A 20,833-nucleotide genomic window follows, 5' to 3' on the forward strand; every position below is an offset into this window, starting at 1 on the left:
TACCTCTGTTCACATTATGAAGAGGCAGAGCCTATTTCTCCGATTTCTGAATCTGGTTGGGGTTTGTTTTGACCAACAGAATGAGGCAGAAGTGACACGGCGCCCGTGCTGGGCCCCACAAGGCCTTGTACCATGTCCATCCACTCTCTCCTGCAGAAGACTGCCACCACTATGTGATCACCATATGATCCCTGTGTGGATCCCTGTGTGATCAAGTGTGGGTTCATCTGCTGGAGGATACTAGATCCCACAGAACAGAAATGAGCCATCCCAGCTGAGGTAACACTAGATGATATAGTGGGGTGAGGGACATAGGACAGATCACCTCAAAGCCCAAGAGGTTGATCATTAGTGTGCCCTGGAACATTGCAAGAGTCACAGAGGCCCAGGGCAACCACTATCCCAGTCTACATGTACCAGGAGTTTCCCAGGACATGGGAATTTCTGGGCTAAAATCACAAAGCCTGAGATGAACCAGGACAACTTGGTCATGTTATGGCGACCATGAACTAGTCCATGAAGCATGGCATTACTTAAGAGGAGCTAGAAAGAGGAAAATGGAGTGTCTTACCCAAGAGCACACAGTTAATTCATTCATCCCTTTTCTTCACTTAATCATATATTCAATGTCACTTAAGTTTACAGTCCTGTGACATGGATGTTTTTCTACAGGTGAAGAAGATCTAATCATAATATACATAATAAAAAAGTAATAATAGCCTTTGCCAAGTGTCTATCATCTATCTGGCACGGTTCTAGTCATTTCACATATATTAATCTATTTAATCTTCACAATAGTCGTAGGAAAGAACCATTATCCCTGTTTTGCAGATGAAAAAACTGAGGCAAAAAAAGATTTAAGTATGTGACAATGTCACATAGTCATTAGGTGGCAGGACTAGGACATCTGGGGCAGTCAGGCTCCAGAGCACGGGTTCTTTATCAGATACCGCACTGTCTGGTGCTCATCTCAGGGTGCCCAGCCTGACTGCATTGGAGACAAATCCACCCTCCGAAGCCAGCAGATCCCACCCAGACCCCTCACTCCAGCCGAAATGTGCCATTAGGCTGACATGTTTCTTGATGAAGAGCGACAGACGGGAAGACTAAGATCACAGGTGTGTTGAGCCCGCAGTTAAACCTCCATTCAAGAGGTTAACTCAGAGAGTGTTGAGCCCTGGAGAGTGTGACGTCATGCGTCAGAGGGACTTGCGATATGGTGCATTACATCACCGTACCTCGCTTCCATAGCTACAAAACTGGGAATCTGGACCAAACTACGATTAAAGCCCTGTCTAGACTTGGGGGAATCCAGTTCACCCAACGATTTCCATTCGACAGAAACAACAGAGTTCAGGAACATCGAAACAGCCATGAAACATGAAAAAAAAATCATATTAACCTAAAGCAGCTGGAGCATCATTCCTCTCCTTTTCTGCCCTTGGTAATTTGTTTTCCAGGCTGCTCTTCTATAAAAACCAGGCGTCCGATCTCAGGAGCAGCTGAGGAAAAACGAGAAATAAAAAAGATGATTTCTTGTTTGTCTTTACAGATAGCATCTATAATCAAAGCACTTTTGAACTCTCCACCCCTCCAAAAAAAAAAAAAAAAAAAAAAAAAAAAAAAAAAAAAAAAGCCTGTGTCTGCACTTTTCCCCCTAGAGAGAATGTTGTTGGCTTTCTTCCTCTTCATTTTGACACTTTCACTTCCTTTGCTGCAAGGTGAAGTGGCCACCAGACTCAGGGTGCAAGTGACCATCTCTTTCCACCGTGCTTCATGACATTGGAGCCTCCAAGAAGAACCCGTGTTAAGAGTGTCTCTTCAAGATGATTGGGCTGCTCCACCCAGCGTTGCTGAGGTGAGTGATTCCTCCAACAGAATCTCTGTCACGTTGCCCATAAAAATATTGAAGATGCTTTAGTTGATGATTTATGAGTAAGTTGATTGCTCTTTGCCACTTACACTTCAAGGTGCAATGAGCTAACCATCCCCTCTGCCGTCTCACTCCACCCAACAGTGCTCTGGTCACATTGTCCGCTCTCTGGTGAGGTCTCAGATTACTCAGCAGAAGACTGAGGCAGGCTTCGAAGGGTGAGGTTTCTATACCACTAACCAGACACTCTCCCTCCCTGAGGGCCCACAGCCCTGCTCCTTCCTTGGGCTTTTTCCCACACCCTGTGTTTTCATGACTCCACGCTTTCCCCTACTTACCCTTTGCAGAGAAACACAAGGAGTTTTCTGAAATCAAAAGCATGTATATTCCCTCTAGATATTTTAAATTTTAGCTCCTTCCTTTCTAATAACCCCTTCCAGAAATGTCGGTAGGAGATGCTAATCAAGTTGGTTGTTTATTGAAAGCAGGCTACTTTCAGCACAATGTTGGGCTCTGCTGGGAAGCTGCTTTTCTCAAACTTATAATCTAATTGGGAGACAAGTAGTGTTCATCCATTAACTCCTATGGACATTCAGTACATAATTCTTGAGTGCCTACTGGATGCCGGGTACTAGGAAAACCATACAAGTGGTTTCCAAACTCTGAGCTCTGGCTCCCAGGGCAGGAGTTGGGGAATGGAGTTAATGACAGAGGGTCGCAAATCCACATGTATCACAAGTAGTGTCTACAGATTTTTATTCTCTTCTTATTCATGCATTCATTTGACAAATATGTACTGAGTGTTTATAAACATGGATAATGTCTCAGACGTGTCTGTGTATTTTCCAAAAACATTTGGATGCAGTTGTGATCGATTAAATACAAATCCACTTAAAAGTTTTACTGGATTTGGAATGTCCTATTCTCACTGAGTATTTTCTGGGTCAGTGGATGCCAGAAGTTCATTCTCATCATGCACCTGCATAAAAACAGTTAACACTTTTAAAATGTGTTCTTATACTGGAAAATGTGGGAACATCTGCAAGAGAAGATTAACTAACAGAGGGTCTATAGCAACACCCAAAGGTGTGGCTTTTGTAGGATGGCAGTCAGGAGTGTGCAGGCAAGGAAACCAGGGGGACATGGTGTGGGGGGGGAGCTCAGAAGCATTGGGGGGCACCAACGCCGTATTTAAGCAACCCTCACTCATCCTCATACTGCTCTACAGTATGAAGACCACATTACTTTGATATGCACATACACTCTCTTTTAAAATGATTTAGTGACAAGTTATTTTATATAATTAGTATATATATCATAACTAATAAATCCAGAACATCTAAATCTCCACCTCACTGCCCAATCCTGATTATCTAGCTCCATTTACATGATGTAGGTTTTCCAAAAGCAAAATCTACTATAATCGTCTATGTTCATCATTCTCTATACTTTTCCAAGTGCGTTTCCTATACATGTTTTGATTGAACATCACCAGGACGACGAGATGTGGACAGGACAGGAAGCATTATTCTAATGTTATAGATGAGGATAGAATACTGAAGAATAGACAATGAATTACACGGATACGAAAATTGGCAAGGGTTAGCTAGGTAAAATTGGCAGGAAAGTGGATTACGAAGAAATGTAAAATGATCCAGGGATATAGAATCTGGAATTTGGGGAAGAGGAGGTAAGCTAGAATCCTGGGCTTCTACAGACCATCATACGAGTTCCAAAAAGATTGTGCTCATGTTAAACACCAATCCCTTAAAACTGAAGAAGAGACATTTTTAAAAGGGCCTAGAAAAAAAGGCAACAACAAATACTTTTGAAAACATGGAAAATAAAATCTAGAAAAGACAGTCTAACAAGCAGAGTGATACACGACAGGAAAATTAAGGGCAACTAAGTGAGGATCGAGTTGGCTGAATGGGATTCAACCCACTAGGACTTTCTGTTAACTGTACTTTCATGGAACAATAATTCATGTGGCCTCAAAATGTCCAAAAGATTCAGCTATATTGGGTCTCATTTCAGATGATGCATATTTAGGTGAAAGGCAGCGCCATCAAAAGAATGAGCTTGGGTTTAAATTTTGCATTCAGTACACATCAGCCATCAGGCAACTACCTAATCCTTAAACTCTCCGAACTTCATTTTTGTTTTTTTCCATCTCTAAACTCAGTGTGATAATACTTCCCTGGCATGGTTGCTGCAAAGATTCTAGATGTTGTATGCAAAGCACCTAGTAGAGCACGTGGGACATTGCAGAAGCTCAAGCTGGGAGAGTTGGTATGTTGGGTGGTGGTGCTGGGTCTAATTTATATGTGTTCTCATGGCCTGGGCACTAGGCTTGGAGTCAACAGAACCCAAGTTTTGGGTCCTGACACTTCCACTTAGTAACCATACGATGAGATATTATTAAAGGTATTTAGGATTATTCATCCTGATTCTCTTTCCTCATATAAAAATGAGTATAATTTCCCTTCCTATTTCTAGTTCAATGTTCAAATGAAATGGTGGATGTGAAGTAGCTCTTAAATCTAAATGTCATATAAAAATAGAACATCATCGCTACCAAAGTCTTTAAAAGCTAATCATCTAGGTTAAAACAGCTGTGTCTCTATATATGTAACAATCGTATCACTGTAATAAGAACACAGGGTAGAAGTCAGTCCATGTTTTCAGAAGTCCTAGTAACAACAACAACAAAACCCCCTCAAATTACAGGAGATGCTTAGTTAGGGTAGGAGAAATTGTTTAATTTTAAGGATAAGGAAACATTTGAGCAGGCTTGCAAGAGTCAGGATGACCTCCCATCTCTAGGCTGACATCAGAAAGGATGCCCAGCCTTCTGTCCCGAGTTTATCAGAGAATCGGAGAGACCTCAGCTCGGGAGGGGTCAGAGATAGTGCCACCCGCCCACCAGGTTTGACCCAGAGAAGTGAAGTTACTTAATCACAAGGACACCCACAGCGAGGATCTCGAGGGGCGAGCTTGCCGCTGCCTCTACCTTAGGCTTCTGCTCACTGTTTTCCATGACTACACCATTACTTGGGTTCGAATCCATCCCCCATAGCTTTAAAATCCCTGGGTCTGGTAAATGGGAAGGACTGGAGAGCCTAGGTAAGGTTGTCTGCTAAACTACAGGATAAAATCTCCCTCGAATGTTCCCCCGTAGGGCCAGAGGGCTGTGAGGGGCTGGAACTCAACATCTCGAAGTTCCTCCCCTCCTTTTGCATTTATGATATCATCCAGGAAACATTTAAACAACCTAGATGGAACGAATGTCTTGCCAGGTGGTGGCTTGAGATATATACAGACGGCCCCGGACTCACAAAGAATGACTACAGAGTCCCATACATATAAGCAGCTGCTGCCATCCGCCTGCCCCCACCACCTTGCAGCTGCCGTGGGCTGTGTGAAAAAATTAAAAAAGAAAGAAAGGGGCTAGAAAAAAAAAAAAAAAACTTGGACCACTTGCAGATTCGGTGCATTCAGAGGCAGAAGAAGGGAAGAAGCTGCGGAAACAGGAATCGCATAAGGGAATGGACTTTCCGGATGAATTTTCAGCCACGGGGCAGCCACGGGGGATCTGGCAGCAGCTCCCACTCTCTTTGCCCTGAAAAATCTCCTCCCAGGAATGACTGTCCCCTTCCATCCAGAAGATTCTACCAATGCAGGATTTTGCCTCCAAGCCTTTTTGGAAGAAGGAAGGCAGGCAAAAATAATAATTTACCATTAGAAATCTCTTTCAAAAAGACACTCCCCTCTTTGATGGTTAATAATAAGAGTGCCTAACTCATGGGGTGGTTGTGAAGACAAAATGAGTCAATGAAGTTCTTCCAGCTGTGCCCAATATGTGTTTTAACAGTGATAAATGTCATAAAAGTATTGGCTCCCTGTATAACCACGATTATTCCCATTTTACAGAAGAGAGAGCTGAGGCTTAGAGAAGTTAAATTACCCTGGCTAGGCCATAGAACGTAGAGGTAGAAGCAAGATTCAAACCTAGGTCTCTCTCCAAATCCTATAATCTTAACTACTGTGCTAGAAATAGTCATATGCCTAGCATTGGGCAATCATTCACACATTGGCAAGAATTTACTCAAGCACATTGTTTTCTGCTGAAAATCAACTCAGCTCAGCTGCACTCAGCAAACAGGAATTCTGGCTAGTGAGGGGGGCAAGTAGGTTATTTGGGGAAAGAGCAGGAAGACCTGATCGAGAGACCATAGCTGGTTATTGAGTAGAAAGCCTGGAGGCAGTGACGCCCGCGGATGGGAGAGGTAGAAAAAAAGAGCAGTTTAGGGGGAGTCAAAGATGAATTCTGACCCAAGTGAAATTTCATCTCGATCTGACTCAGGAAAGGGGGAGGAAGATTTCTATCTTTTTCCCCACCTACTACCTCTTGTCCCACCCACGGCTCCAAATTACTTACTAGTACTCTTGGTAGACTACAAGAAAGTTTAAATAAACTTTTGTGGGCTGGTTGGAAACATAATGCTTCCACTCCCATTTGTCATGTGTTTCTTTTGGGAAATGTGTGCTGAGTTCTAAACGAATGACTTGTAATTTAATACTACATGTGTACACTCTCGTCTCCCTGGGTTGGGCACCGTGCTGGGTGCCGGGAATACCAAAGGAGATACAAGGCAAGGTGTGTGCCCTCGAGCAGGAGCCCTGTGGGGGAGAGATGTGTAAGTGGCTAAGAGACAACATGCTGAGTGTAACAGGAGAGGTGTGTACAAAGTGCCTTGGAGCACAGAGGAGGAGGACAGGGAAATTGCTTTGAAATTAACTTTTGGAACCCAACCCCTCTGCAAGTTGGGAACTGCATGCAATGCGTTAGAAGTTACTGGAAGGACATACTTACCATTTAGTACTGAATGAACTCATTCTTCAACAGGACTGTTGCCTGCTTTTTTCCTGGCAAGTGGTAGTATCAATATCTGTGTTTTTTTCAAAGAGGTGAGAGAGCGAGGTGATTGCATGGACGCTGCTCTGGTTTGAATCTGACTTTCACTTACTAGTCACATGACATTTGCCTCTCTCGGTCTCAGTTTTTAAATCTGTAAAATGGGGCCCATGAAAATACCTTCTTCATAGAGAAGATAAATGATTTAATGCATGCAAAGCCCAGTGCCCAAGACGGAGTAAACATCTCACCCAAATCTGGCTACTACTACCTGGGTGTAAGATATTAACTGGCTTCAAATAACTTTACCCAGTGGCGTTGTGTTTCTGGAAGATCGTTTTAAGGTATACACAGACAAGCATGTTTACATTGTTTTTTAAAGATTTATTTATTTATTTAAGTGGGGGGGGAGGGACAGAAAGAAAATCTTCAAACAGACTCCATGCTGAGAGCAGAGCCCGAGGAGGGGTTCGATCTCATAACCCCCAAGATCATGACCTGAGCTGAAACCAAGCATCCACCCCTTAACCAACTGAGCCACCCAGGCACCCCTATAATAGCATGTATTTAGCTTTACCTGTTGAGAGGGGAATACATATAGCCCATCAAATCTGCACTTTAAAAATATCACTTCCTAGGATGAGTAAAAAATGTTAGAAATATTTAGGAAAACTAAAAGAAAACTATTTAGGAAAGAATAGTCAGATGTTACATCTTGTCTTTCAGAATAAAAGTACCAAGCTGACCAGGAGACTTAAATCAAGGCTAGGACAGCAGACAGATGTTGCACTTTCAATTTTTCGTCTTCTTTTCTTTTCTTCTTTTTCCCCCCCTTTCTTTGCACTGGGCATGGCTTGAATTCATTTTCGTTTTCTTAATATCAAATACATATATAAAAGAACATATTAAAATGTTCTCCAGATTTTTATTTTAAAGGGATATGGAAAAAAGCATCACAGATTAGGAAATGTAGCAAGCGATGGTCTCCCTTTCTGTGTTTTCTCACTGTAATGAAATTCAAAACTTTCACCGAGGACTCTGGGGAAAAGCACCATTTTCTAATGCCCTAACTAAAGGGAGAGTGCGTCTAAATAGCAGAAAAGAATGCTTTCTGCATGCCCGCGCTTTCTTGGCCCCGATTTCAATCCTGGTGGAAAAATTCCCTGAAGCCTACGACAGCTGAGCTTTTCGCCTGGAATTCAGATGATCAGCAAAGGAAAATTATACCCCGAGGTTCTGGGGGCACTCGAGCAGCTTGTGACGCACACAAAGGCCTGAGAGTGGACCTGCCACCTGCCACGTCCACCCCACAAGCTGGGGGAGCTCACGCTCGAGGGGATTCGAGTTTGGGGGAGGCAGTGGGGAGGAGGTGTAAGAGATGAGGACAGGCCCCTGTCGACTCATTCACTGGGTTTCCCCCAAGTTGCAGAAAGGTCTCTGGGGCACCCAGTCACCTCCACCCCTTCTTTGTAAAAATTACCCCCAGGAAAGTCCCTCTGTCTATCACGACAGTTGGCCTTTGAAACCTATGGAATGGTCATGCCTGGACGGGGTTTCCCTGGGGTCAGTATCCCCATCCGGGCTTCTCCTGGCCCTACCGTGTCACCTCTACTGACAGGCTTGTAGAGAGAGGAGTGTGTTAAAGGCACACCAGACCAAGGGACACGAGCCACCAGGGTCTTTAAAGCTGTCTGTTAAGCAGAGCTGTCGCCTCATTCCAGCCTTGTGTCTTCTCCTCCCCTAACTGGGCACCCTCCCCGGCCTCCACCAACATGGTCAAGCAGTCTTTATTCTCCCTGCTGGGAAAGAGGGAAGCAATCAATCCCCTTGTGGGTCCCACCCTGGGAGAGCAGATACAGAGCAAAGAGTACTCACTGAATTGTGGGCAGTGGCTCTCAGATAAATCCCTTTATCTCAGCCTCAAGAACAGGATTCTCAGGCACAATACTGGACACCCAGTTCCACGGGAGCGTCAGAGAAACAGCAGCTAGTATTTTAGTGGGAGTATGCCCGCAGGACTCATAGTAAATACTTAGGCGAAACATTATTTGTTGTTGATCTGACATTCCAATGGAACTGGATGTCTGTATTTTCATTTGCTAAAGCCGGCAGCCCTACTGGAGAACAGACTCACGAGGCTGGCATGGTTATTCCTATTTTAAAGATGGGTAAATGTGGTTTGGAGGGATTGAGCCACCTGCCGGAAACCGCAGTGCTTGCGGGCACAGAGTAGAGATGAAATTTTCAACCCAGACCCACTGATGTCAGGACCAATGCTATTTCCACAGTACTGCACAGGGATTCGAGCCTTCAACAAAACGAGTAGATGGAATGCTGATGGAGGAAAGTGAGACATTCTCTACGGAGTATGGGGAGATTCTTGGGTGCCTTGTCCAAAATGTAGAAAATCATTCAATAAACAATGGGTGGCTGTAACTGAATTGAGTTATTGGCACATTTGGAAGCTCAAAGACGCTGCTCCTTCCCTATACACACTCTTTAAGAAAAGACTTGTCCTCCTCTCCCAGCTCTAGTCCCCCTTCAATGCGACCCTTCAGCTCCTGCAGGGAGCCCATCACCCCACGTGTATAGGCAGTGCTAGATGAGGTCATGGACGCGGCGCCAAAGGAAGCTTCGAGTCATGTTACATCCATTTAACACATGGAGGAAACCCACAGGGCTGAAGGAATTGGCTGGCCCAAGGAAAAACCAGTCCTCTCTCAGCTGGACAACCTTCAAAGCTCGGCGTGTGTAGCTTAGTCCCCTTGCTTGAACCAGGCCGCCTGGCCACAACTTGAGAATAGCGATGTGCGTTTCACTCGGTGTTGTTTTAGGGGACCAGAGGCTGTGGGGATAAAGAGAGGGAAGGGGTATTCTGCTAGAACTCTTTCTCACCTGAAGATAAGATCAATCAGCGGGAAGCTTCCCCCCGATTTCCTTCTTAAATCTATGAAACTCTATGAATCCGCATACAGGACTCTTTCTGGAGCACGTACAGCTCAGAGATGCCCACAGACCTCCAGGTCCTAAGGGAAATTGCTGTGGCTCTGTAGATAGGGGGACATCTTACCCTCCTCCTCTTAAGTCCCAGCCTTCTCCAGACCCTCCCCGGAGAAGCCATGCGAGGACAGAGGGTTGCTAGTTAGAGCCAAGGAAAATGGCATTGAAAGAAAATGTGCACTCAAATCTGTCACCACCAGCAAAGTTGGCTACCTTATAATCATTTTAATATCTGATGATGAAAGCAATAAATTCTCATTGTGGGGAAAATTTGAAAGTGCTAAAAAGTATGAAGAAACAAAAACCACCCATAATCCCCTCATGCTGAGAGAGAACCTCTCCTAAAATTACAGTGAATTTCCCAAGGATCTCTGTCCGTATAATAAACATAATTGGCCTCATACTTCATCTGTGACTTTGTATTCCACTTTTTCTAACCTAACAAATTATAGCTTCCCTCACATCATTAAAAACTCTCCAAAGAATCTTCATGACTTTGATGAACCATTACCAGATACGTTGAAAATGGCGTAATTTATTTAATTATTCTCCTGCTGCTGGAGATGTAGAGTGTTTCCAAGGTTTTTCCCTAATAGAAGTAACACAGCAGTGAATATCTTCTTCACATACATTTTTATCAGACCCTTGGCACCTGTTCCCCTATGTCTAAAAATCTAATATAAAGTGGCTTCCGCTATCTGACCCAAAGATATGTGTCTTAGCCTGTTCTCTGTTTTTGCCATCTCTACAAAGAGCCCCATGTCTCCCAGAGGCCACACCAACTGAACTAGTTGGAAAAGCTCTGTGGTCGGTTATAGAGCAAGGACTACCTAGTCCCTTGTCACATGAAGGGGGTTTCTTCATAGCCGGGAGTTCCAATCCCCGGTAGACTTGGACCATCATTTGTAAGAGACAGACACAGACACAGAGAGATAGAGACAGAGAGAGAGAAAATCCCAGGAACCATTTTCAGAGAAACCACGCACGATGTAATGCCGCTGGGAGCAGGACAGTAAAAGTCCTCAGAGCTGCGCCGCTTGGTATTTTGACAGAACCCTTGCTTGCTGATTCAGTTAATGATAATGTTGGGTTCCAAATTTTTTCCAAAAGGGAGTCTTAAGTGTTCTCAACTTGGACGGGGCTGGCTTAAAAATAAACAAATAAGTTATATAAGTCCAAACTTTGGCGGATCAGGTTTTAGAAGCCAAAGCTCTGGTGTAGGATTCAAGGGGCCTGCTCACATCTTGTGGTCGGGCCTCACGTGCAGCCTTCAGGGTGGAGCAACGGGAGAACATTCCAGCTGTCCCTGAAATCCAGCTTCTAATTTGAGTACCAGCACCCACCGGGGACTCGCGCAGAGGGCGCGCCATGTCGCATGGCTTAGAAGACAGGGGACAGAGACAAAGAAGCAAGTGCAACCACTGGTAGATGGGGACATGCTTCTTTTTCTTTCCTCTCCCCCAATGTCAGAGCTCTTGAAGGCTTCACGGGGCTCTGCAGGACCCGTCGTGTTCTGCTTGACAACTGGCTGCATTTTTGTGGGAAGTGGACTTATGCCTTGAAAGTTTTGAAGACTCCTCCAGGAAGAAAGACATCAGACTCCTCAAAGTGACCCCTGTGGAGGGAGCCCCACTTTGGGTCCAGCTGTGGGAACATTTGAGGGACAGAAGCAGCCAGGGCTCTGGCGGGGTTCAAAATCGTCTAGGCGCTCCTAGAGTAATAAGAATACGGCAATGTCACTAAGGAGTGTCTTCTTTCCAGTATTTAGGTATCAGTTATGAAGAGCTTTGTAAGTGGGAGGTGTGGGGGACCCAAGGATAAAAGATAAAGCACAATAGACCCTGCTCTAAATTGCTGATTCTCGCTGTGGAGAATAGATTTGTTCACAGATAGCCAGAAAATGCTGCATGCCTGTTGCAAATGGCAATGGAGACCAGGGATTGACACGCGCTGGGAAAGCAAGGGAAAAGCAATACTCGCTTCCAGCCGGTAACTCACCTTCTGGAATGCAGGCCCAGTATGGCTACAGCCTTGGATTTTCCAAAGCAGGAGAATGTGATTTTTCTGTAAAATATCCCAATTTCTTTTTAAGCTGGCTGAAAATTGTTTTAGCGCTATGCAAACTAAACAAAACACACTCATGAGCTGGATCGGAACAAGGCACCCGTGTGGACCTCTGATGCAGACTCCATTTGTTAATATGGAGGAATAGTGACCCTTACGAAAAAAGCACATTACACAAACAATATGTTTAATACAATCGATTTTGTTCCAAATCATGCATTCAACACATAGAGAAGAGATGGAAGGTGATACATTAAAATGTTAACAGTAGATGCTAGACGGAAGGACTATAAATGATTTCTTCCCTCTTGTTTTTCTGCTTTTAATGACATTTTTACAACGAGCGTGTGTGGCTTCAATAATCAGAATTTTCAACAAAATTAAATTTTTATAAAAACACAAAAGTGCTGTTTTATTATGAAACAGATAAATATTACAAAAGCTTTAAGAAATAAGGAAAAATTAAATGAGAATAAGAATTTTTGGAAAATGTTAAGAATAATAAACTCTGAGGAATAAGAAAATAAATGGTGCACATTGGACATTTACAGTGAGCTTTACAGGTGTTATTTTACTTATTCTTCTCAACTTCCGTGCAATGGAACTACTGTTATTCCTGTGCACAGGGGAGAGGATGAGGCTCAGAGAGGTTAAGTAACTTGCCCAAGGTCACACAGCTCATAAGTAGCAGAGCTAGAATTCAAAACCCAGGTCATCTGTGTCCAGAGGTTATGTGTTCTCCTAACCTTAAGTAGGAGATTAGTTGCCCCTTTTTCCAAGGTTTTGATTTCTGAGTTCTCAGTTACCTGCAGTCAACTATGGTTGGGAGACAGAAGATCTTCCTTATGAGTCATCAGAAGGTCAATAATAACTTCACATTCTATCCCAGTGCCTACACCCGTCACCTCACTTCAGCTCATGGTGTAGGCATTTCATCCTTTCCCATCATCACAAGAAGAAGGGTGAGTACAGTACTATCAGGTATTTTGAGAGAGAGAGAGAGAGAGAAACCACATTCACATAACTTCCATTACAGTATATTGTTATAATTGCTCCATTTTATTATTAGTCGTTGTTCTTCATTTCTCACTGTGCCTAATTTATAAATTAAACTTTACCATAGGAAAAGCATGGTATCTATAGGGTTTGGTACTATCTCTGGTTTCAGGCATTCGCTGGGGGTCTTGGAAAGGACCCCCGTGGATAATGGGGGAGTGTTGTACTGGAAGCAAAGTGAATGAGGAAGGTCAAGGAGATGGTGGTCTTTGACCTGGGCCTTGGAGACCCAGTAAGAGTTCCACCCGTAGAGAGAGGAAGGAAACAGTATCGCAAAGGGGTAGAGATGATACCGGGGGCTTAGCAAGAACTTCTGATGAAGTGAGGTAAGCGGGCTGGCGGCAGTCCCGGGAGTCCGAGGTACTAAATTCCATGCATGCTGAGGAAGCACACTGTATTTACAGTCGGCCGGAGCCGTCGGCATGTCCAGTACCAGAAGGAAACTGGTGCCATGGTGTTAGTAACTTGCTGGGGCCGCCGTAATAAACTACCACGGACTGGGGGCTTAAACAACAGAAACTTACTCTCTCACAGTTTTGGGGGCTGGGAGCCCAAGATCAAAGTGTCGGCAAGCTTGGTTTCTCCTGAGGCCTCTCCCCTTGGCTGGCAGATGGTCGCCTTCTCCACGTGCCCTCCCATGACCTTTCCTCTGGCGGCCTGCCTTCCTCTTCTCCTAGGGACACAGTCGGATTGACTTAAAGCCCACCCAAATGGCCTTTTTAAAAAACTTGATTTCCTCTTTCAAGGCCCTGTCTCCCAACACAGGCACATTCTGGGGTACCGAGGGTTAGGACCTCATGTGAGTTTGGCAGAGAATGCAGACCGTGGAAATGCTCTCCTCTCTTCCCTCCTCCCCACTGGCTTCAGTATCAAACAGCCCGGCACGAACAGTAACCATCTCCGCTCCGGGACCCTCAAAACGTATCCCTGGGAAAACGCGTTATGAATTACGGCTGAGATTTCTCTCCCGATTCCCCCGGAGCTCTTGGAGTTCAGACGGCCAGACGGCGTGGGCGCACACGGTCACAGGCAAAGCAGCACAGGCCAAATAGCCATAGGAGGTTTTTACAAATATTTTCATCTCTGATTTGCATCTTTCAAAACAAACTTAAAGACGACCCAAATCATAACCCTCCAGCAACGCTTACAAGCCTAATGCTCCCATACTCACGGCAGCTGCTTCCTTTCTTCCCTCTCTACCCAGGCCACAAAGACGGTCCTCTCCCCTCGCCTCTTCCGACCTCCCAGCTTTTTATTCTTTCATTCCTTTCTACAGGACGGGGAGCAGGGGGAGTCAGGGCACAGGGTCGTATTAATAACCATCTACCTCGGGGCGCCTGGGTGGCTCAGTCTGTTAAACGTCCAACTCTTGGTTTCAGCTCAGGTCCTGATCTCAGGGTTGTGAGATCGAGCCCTGCATGGGGCTCTGTGTTCCGCGGGGAGTCTGCTTGAGATCCTCTCTTTCCCTCTGCCGATGCCCCTCCCCCCCTAAAATAAATAAATATTTTAAAAACTAATCATCTGCCTCATCACACACAGATAGGTCTCTCTGATGCCACTAACACAAGCCGGCATTGGCAGAACCCTTTGTAAACCACTGGTTATTTTTTTTTCCACTTCAATTCTATCTCCTGACACTTCCAGCAACTCAGACAACTAGAAGGCAGTTTCCTCTTTGGAGGGTGGGGGAAGAATGATGTTTTCAGAAATTTCTCTGACAAATTTAAGGCCGGCCAGTGGTGGAGTAGAAACTAGCTGGTCCGTACGGCCTTCTTCCCAGGACTCGACCCACGATGCTTCTATTCTCTAAACAGGTGGCAGGAGGGGTTGGCTCACAGCCCTGAAGTGCCCCGTAAAATATTAAGAACGTTGAAATATTCCCGAGTTGCCCCAAAGTAATTTGATCTTGCCAGAAAGCTCAGTAAGAGATGCCAATCTGTCTATAAATGCAGGACTTTTTTTTTCTTTTTAAGACAGTTATGTTGTTTGGAAGAGAGGGGGAATGGGTTTTTTTCAGAAGAGAGTTGTATTTTTAAAGCGGTTTTCCTTTTGCAAAGTGGCAAACTTCCCTAGGTATTTTTCACTCTCAGAAGTTCTTGCAACCTTTCTTGACACCCTCTGCCCGTGTCAAATGGCAGGCACAGTGGAAGTCATTTGGCAGGCGGCGTTGGGAGATGGCAGGGGAACGGTCCTCCCCTCCACGGGGCCGGCAGGGTAATCTGTTTTCCTCATTCTGCGAAGGGAACCGTAAGCGCATTTTGCCCGCTCCAAACCCCGAAACTGGAGTTATGAAGTCGTATGGAGGAGGCCAGGAAAAATAATTTCTTGGGGTGGTTTGCTGTTTTCTGAGGCCTTTTGCTAGTGACCTGTAATACTAATTATCCTGCCTTCCTGTCTGAATAAGACATCTTTATGATGATTCACGGCTGTGGAAGCCAGAGTCCGTAAACAGGCCACTGAAATTCAATTCTGTTGCCTCTCAAAACTGGAGTCTTCGGATCGTCTCCTTGAAATCCAGGCCAGTGTTGGGTATGGAAACAGGAGCAGAAAGTACTAGGCCTTCTGGGGAGAAAGGAGTCTCTGGTGGTGGCCCACTTGGGGACAAAGCATGGAATCATTTCTTTCTTTCTGCTCTTTTTTGTTTGTTTGTTTTAAAAGGGGATCAATATCTTAAAAATCCTGGTTCCATCATTTATCGGTTATGTGATGTTTTTCTGCACCTTATCTCTCTGTGCCTTGGTTTCCTTATCTGTAAAGTGGGGGAAATAGCAGTACCTACCTCATAGGGTTCTTGTGAGGCTTAAATGAGTTAATATTTATCAAGCAGTTAGAACAGCGCCTGGTACAGAGTGAGGGCTATATGCGGATTTGAAAAACACACTTCGAGAAAATAATTATGTTTAATCAAAACAAGCAGAGTGACCCAAAGGGCGAAGGTGGGTGACTAGGTCTGGGATCTGACGTTCTCTTTCCTGCAGAGTGAGCCTGAGTAGGACACACAGAGGTCAGGGCAGCCCTTCAACAATGAACCAAGAAGTGAGGAGGGCAATGTACAGGTCCCGAGCTGGCCATCTGCTTTCCCAGAGCAGCAAACAATCGTTCTCAGAAACGAAGTCTGCCGACTTCAAAATTTTCCTCCCTAGCAATGAATTTTGAGGGATGCCTTTGTGGCTCAGTCAGTTAAGCATCTGCCTTTGGCTCAGGTCATGATCCCAGGGTCCTGGGATCGAGTCCCACATCAGGCTCCTTGCTCAGCGGGAAGCCTGCTTCTCCCTCTGCCTGCATCTCCCCCTGCTTGTGCTTGCTCTCTCTGACAAATAAATAAATAAAATCTTTTAAAGAAATGAATTTGAAAACTATACCTCTGCACACATGCTTAATTTACCTAAACTTTAATTTATCATTTTAAGATTAAATGATTGCAGAAGATACATTATATATTATAAAAATTGACATTTGAAAAGAAGACAGTTGCATCACTATTTTCAACAAATTTTATGGAGTTATTACCCCAGAGATATCCTAACAATTTGCCACCCATTATCACCCATTTTAAAAAATACACAAATGGAAAATAAAAATTAAAAAAACAAAAATATATGCAAACAAGTTTTCTTTCACACTAAGAAATTCTACTTTTTTCTTTAATCTCCTTAAACTGCTATTCTATTTGTGTTCCTCTTCAGAATTTTATCCTAATAAAAATTTTTTTTAAGATTTTATTTATTTATTTATTTATTAGAGAGAGAGAGAGAGGATGAGCAGATGGAAGGGGCAGAGGGAGAGGGAGAAGCAGACTCCCCAATGAGCAGGGATCCTGATGCAGGGCTCGATCCCAGGATGCTGGGATCATGACCGGAGCTGAAGGCAGATGCTTAACGGACTGAGCCACCCCAGCGCCCCAATCCTAATAAAATTTTTATAAGTTAGTCTTCTGTTCATCATTCTGTTGTGCTTCCCTGCAACACATATGTGAATATTTATTTCTCTGGCCACTAGGGTCTAAATATTTAAAAAAAAGGAAAGGAAAGGAAGGAAAGAAGAAAGAAAGAAAGAAAGAAAGAAAGAAAGAAAGAAAGGGAAAAAAGGAGGGAGGAAGAAAAGGAAGGAAGAAGGGAAGAAGGGAGGGAGGGAGGGAGGGAGGGAGGGAGGAAGGAAGAAGGGAGGGAGGAGGGAAGGGAGGAAGGGAGAAAGAAAGAGAGAGGTTTTTTGAGATTTAAGTATCATAAGTTACTAGCAGCATACAGTTGATCAAAAAATCATCAATATATTTTAACTTTTGATATATAATTATAATCTCAAAAGTAATTTCAATGCATTTCAATGAGATGGGTGAAGATATTTCCCTCCAATTAGTTCATATATTCAAGAATGACTATCACTTACTATGAGAGAGATTAGAATCAATCTAACTAAAAGATTAGAATCGTTGCTATTCCTGCCATTCAGTTGTTTGAACCCCTTCCTAACTGTACACCCCAAACAAAATGTAACTTCAAAGCATCTATAACTTTGATTCGGTCTTTCTCCAATTTTACTGAAAGTAAATCATTGAAAACCATCTCATTAAGAAAGCATTTGTTATTCAGTCATTAATGTCTCATTCTGTGGAGTATAACCAAAAAGGCCACGACTTGTAAATTACTATTATTTTACTTGTTATCTTTTGATTTAGAGGCACTATGTTAAAGTAGTTTCAGTAAGAGTTGAGAAAATCAAGATATATATTTCTATACATCTTTGGGAGTAGAACTACTTTAATGCTTTTATCTTGTTGGATGCTTTAAATAAAACTTTGTCAAAATCTTATTCAGATTTGGCTCATTCAACTGATGAAAAATATTTGATCGTGTAACCCAATTATCAGACAGATGAGTCAAGTTAGGTACATTTCTTGTCATTAAAAGTGTGACTTTATTTCTTAAATGTGTGTCTTAATAATCATTTTGGAGAGTTTTAGAAAAACCACTGAGAAATAAATTATGGAATGCATCGTAGGAAATAGATTACTAAAAAGCAGCCAAGTTTACATTGATGTAGATCAGATATAATTAATTTCATAATGAGTGTAAAACAGGATAACAATGCTGTTTCTCATTACTCGATTTGTAATAAAATAGCACACTATTTTGCCAAAATTATGTTCTTTGTGGAGCCAGAAATGTGATAGGAGGGCCTGATACTCTTTCTGTAAGTTACGTGAACGTGGGCTTCTAACTTTGATATGTGGCTTTGGGAATAATTAAATAAGAATTATGTCCAAACACCAGAAATAATTTTGTTAATTTCATTAGTTCTCATGCCCAAACTTTTCTGTTTAATGAAGTTATTTAACAGGAAAGTAATATGTATCTGTATACACTAAAACTAATCAGACCAACATGTATCAAATACCTAAGTATTTATTCATAAGAAGTCAGTAAGATATGATTTTTATCAAAATCAGTTCTAACACCCTCAACGACTAGCACACACGATATCTGAAAAATGTAACCTAAAATTTCTATTTGCTGTTTTTACCCAATGTATCACAGAAATCTTGGTGGTGGTCCCAGAAAATATTCCAGTTATCTCTTTGAAGAGTTAGCATCATTAGCCTGGACAGCTCAACTGTTGCCAGGCACTTTCCTTTCCAGTTAGTGATACATCCTAGGGATAAGGAATCAGACTTTTCTTAAACACACAAATTCCCCCAACACACACATGCACACACACACACAGATGTTGCCATAAGTAATCAAATGCAACCACAAGAACAAAAAGATTATAGGATACCCATCCACCGGGTAATAATGGCCAATATTTAATGAGCACTTACTATGTGCCAGTCACCATTCGAAGTTATTGACATATACTAGCACTTAATTGGTTCTTATACAGCAACTTTGTGAGGTCAATCTGATAAACATTCCCATTACCAGAGGAGGAAATGGATACTCACAGACCACAGGACTGGCAGCTGGGGAAGGCAGCATGTCGTCCAAGGGGGATAGAAGGCAGAGCTCAGGTTTAACCATCACGCACATCGCCTTCCTGGCTCAGGAGTTCATTTATTATTACTTCCATTCCATAATTAACCACTACTGTTCCAGTGTAACAACCATTGGTGGGCAGAATCATACCCTCCCCAAAAGACGTCCATATGAGTGCATGGCGGGAGGGCCTTTGCAGATGGGATTGACTTAAGGATCTTGAGGTGGAGAAAATGTCCTGGATTATACCAGTGTCATCAAAAATCGTATCAGGGAAGGGGAGGCAGGAGAGAGAGAGTCAGGGGACACCTGACCAGGGAATCAGAGGTCGGAGCGAGTGATTGCTGACTTTGAAGATGGAGGAAGGGGCCACAATGAGGCAAAGAATGCCAGCAGCCCCTAGAAGCCGGAAAAGGCAAGAAAAAGGTTCTCCCCTAGAGCGTTCAGAAAAGAGCACAACCCTCCCAACATGTTGATTGTAGCCACCTAAGAACCATGTCAGACTTCTGACCTCTCAAACTGTAAAGTAATACGTGTGTTGTTCTAAGCTACTAAGCTTGCGGCATTATTACAGAAGCAATAGGAAACGAATTCAATCGCCAAAGCACAAACCAAAGGCATCAATCAGAGGAGGGTATGAGCCTTCACCAGCCAGTATACACGCTGAGGGCAGCACCACGCTGGCTGACAAAGAAAGCCAGGAAACACATCTGAGCAGCTGAGAAGCGACAAATAGGTTCTTGTTTCTGTACTGAAAATGAAGGGACCGCTTGTCGCGGTTTTGGAACACGTAGAGATTATCCGTGGGGAATTCTTTCTCATTTTTACCTAGACAAAATTGACTTTGGTGGTTCTTTTTATGAAACATCCCCTTTCTTTGTTTAGTGTCAGTTTTTGTTTGGAGACTTTTCAAAATTTTCCCTTTCTGAACATTTTCCGCTGGGCTTGAGCCCTGACTCTACCAGTTAACTTGCTCCAGACCATTGGCATGATTCTAATTGCTGGGGTAATAATTCATGTAACTATTACCCTGTGCTCAAAGGAAGCACCTTCTCTGCTCTTATGTAACTGCTGCATCCGCTGTCAGCTGGTCTTCCTGCATCGCAAGCTCCACGCAGCAGCCCGAGGGAGCTTTTCCCTCCAGAAATCTGACAGTGTCATTCCGCTCCTCGAACTCCTTCCCTGACTCCCACTACACTGAGAATGAAGAACAGACTGCTAAGCGTGACAGCCAAGAGCCCCTCGTGATCTGCCTCCCCTCGTGGTCTCCCAGACTCCCCCGGCGCCTCTCTCCCAAGCTCTGCCGGACTGCAGCCCTACCACGCCGCTCATGGCTCGGAACGTGGCAGGTGCTCTCCAGCCTCTGTACCTGCACATCCTGCTTTCTTTCCCTAGGCCAGCATCTGCTCCCTTTTCCATCACACTAATGCTGTCCCCTTCTTCCCCGACTCAAGGAGACATCCGCTTGTCCCAGCATGACCTGTAAAGACACGGGTAACCAGGTAATAGACACACAAGTGTGGGTTCAGAACATCCACCCTGTCCACCTTGGAGCTGTGGTTTCCTATGTCATCTCTCTCTGATCTCCTGACTGGATCCGGAACTACCAACCTCTGTTTTCTGGCCTTTGGCTTTGGTCTTTTCCGCTGGACAGCTGACACTGTGAAGCCCACTCCCATGAACCTAGTGCCATCTGCAGCCCCAGGTAAGAGACGTTCCCAGAGGATTCAGCCTCAGCTCATAGCCACCCCTCCCACCCCTCCCACCACACACACACACACACACACACACACACACACACACAAACAAACACACACACAGTTAGCCCAGATGAGAAAACTCTAAGGGAGGCTGATATAATAACAATTGTCGATATCTACTGGGTACCACAGCATGCCAGGCATTATGTCAAACACTTTATTTCTTTCATAAAAAAGAAAAATCGGGGTG

General features: G+C 43.9%; 1 protein-coding gene across 2 annotated transcripts in view; it reads left to right on the plus strand.

The window, feature by feature from the left end:
* The first annotated feature begins 1,674 nt into the window (after window positions 1-1,674).
* Window positions 1,675-20,833, plus strand: part of RBPJ (recombination signal binding protein for immunoglobulin kappa J region) — a 218,205-nt gene continuing 199,046 nt past the window's right edge. Inside the window, exon 1 of one of the 2 annotated variants that reach the window (XM_026514547.4) lies at window positions 1,675-1,858. In XM_026514547.4, the coding sequence (XP_026370332.1) occupies window positions 1,827-1,858 (32 nt within the window). In that variant the 5' untranslated portion in view covers window positions 1,675-1,826. The remainder of the gene's footprint in view (window positions 1,859-20,833) is intronic. The other variant, XM_057309826.1, reaches the window with a different exon arrangement.

The sequence above is a fragment of the Ursus arctos genome, unplaced genomic scaffold (assembly GCF_023065955.2).
Source record: "Ursus arctos isolate Adak ecotype North America unplaced genomic scaffold, UrsArc2.0 scaffold_9, whole genome shotgun sequence".
In the NCBI taxonomy this organism is placed as follows: Eukaryota; Metazoa; Chordata; class Mammalia; order Carnivora; family Ursidae; genus Ursus; species Ursus arctos.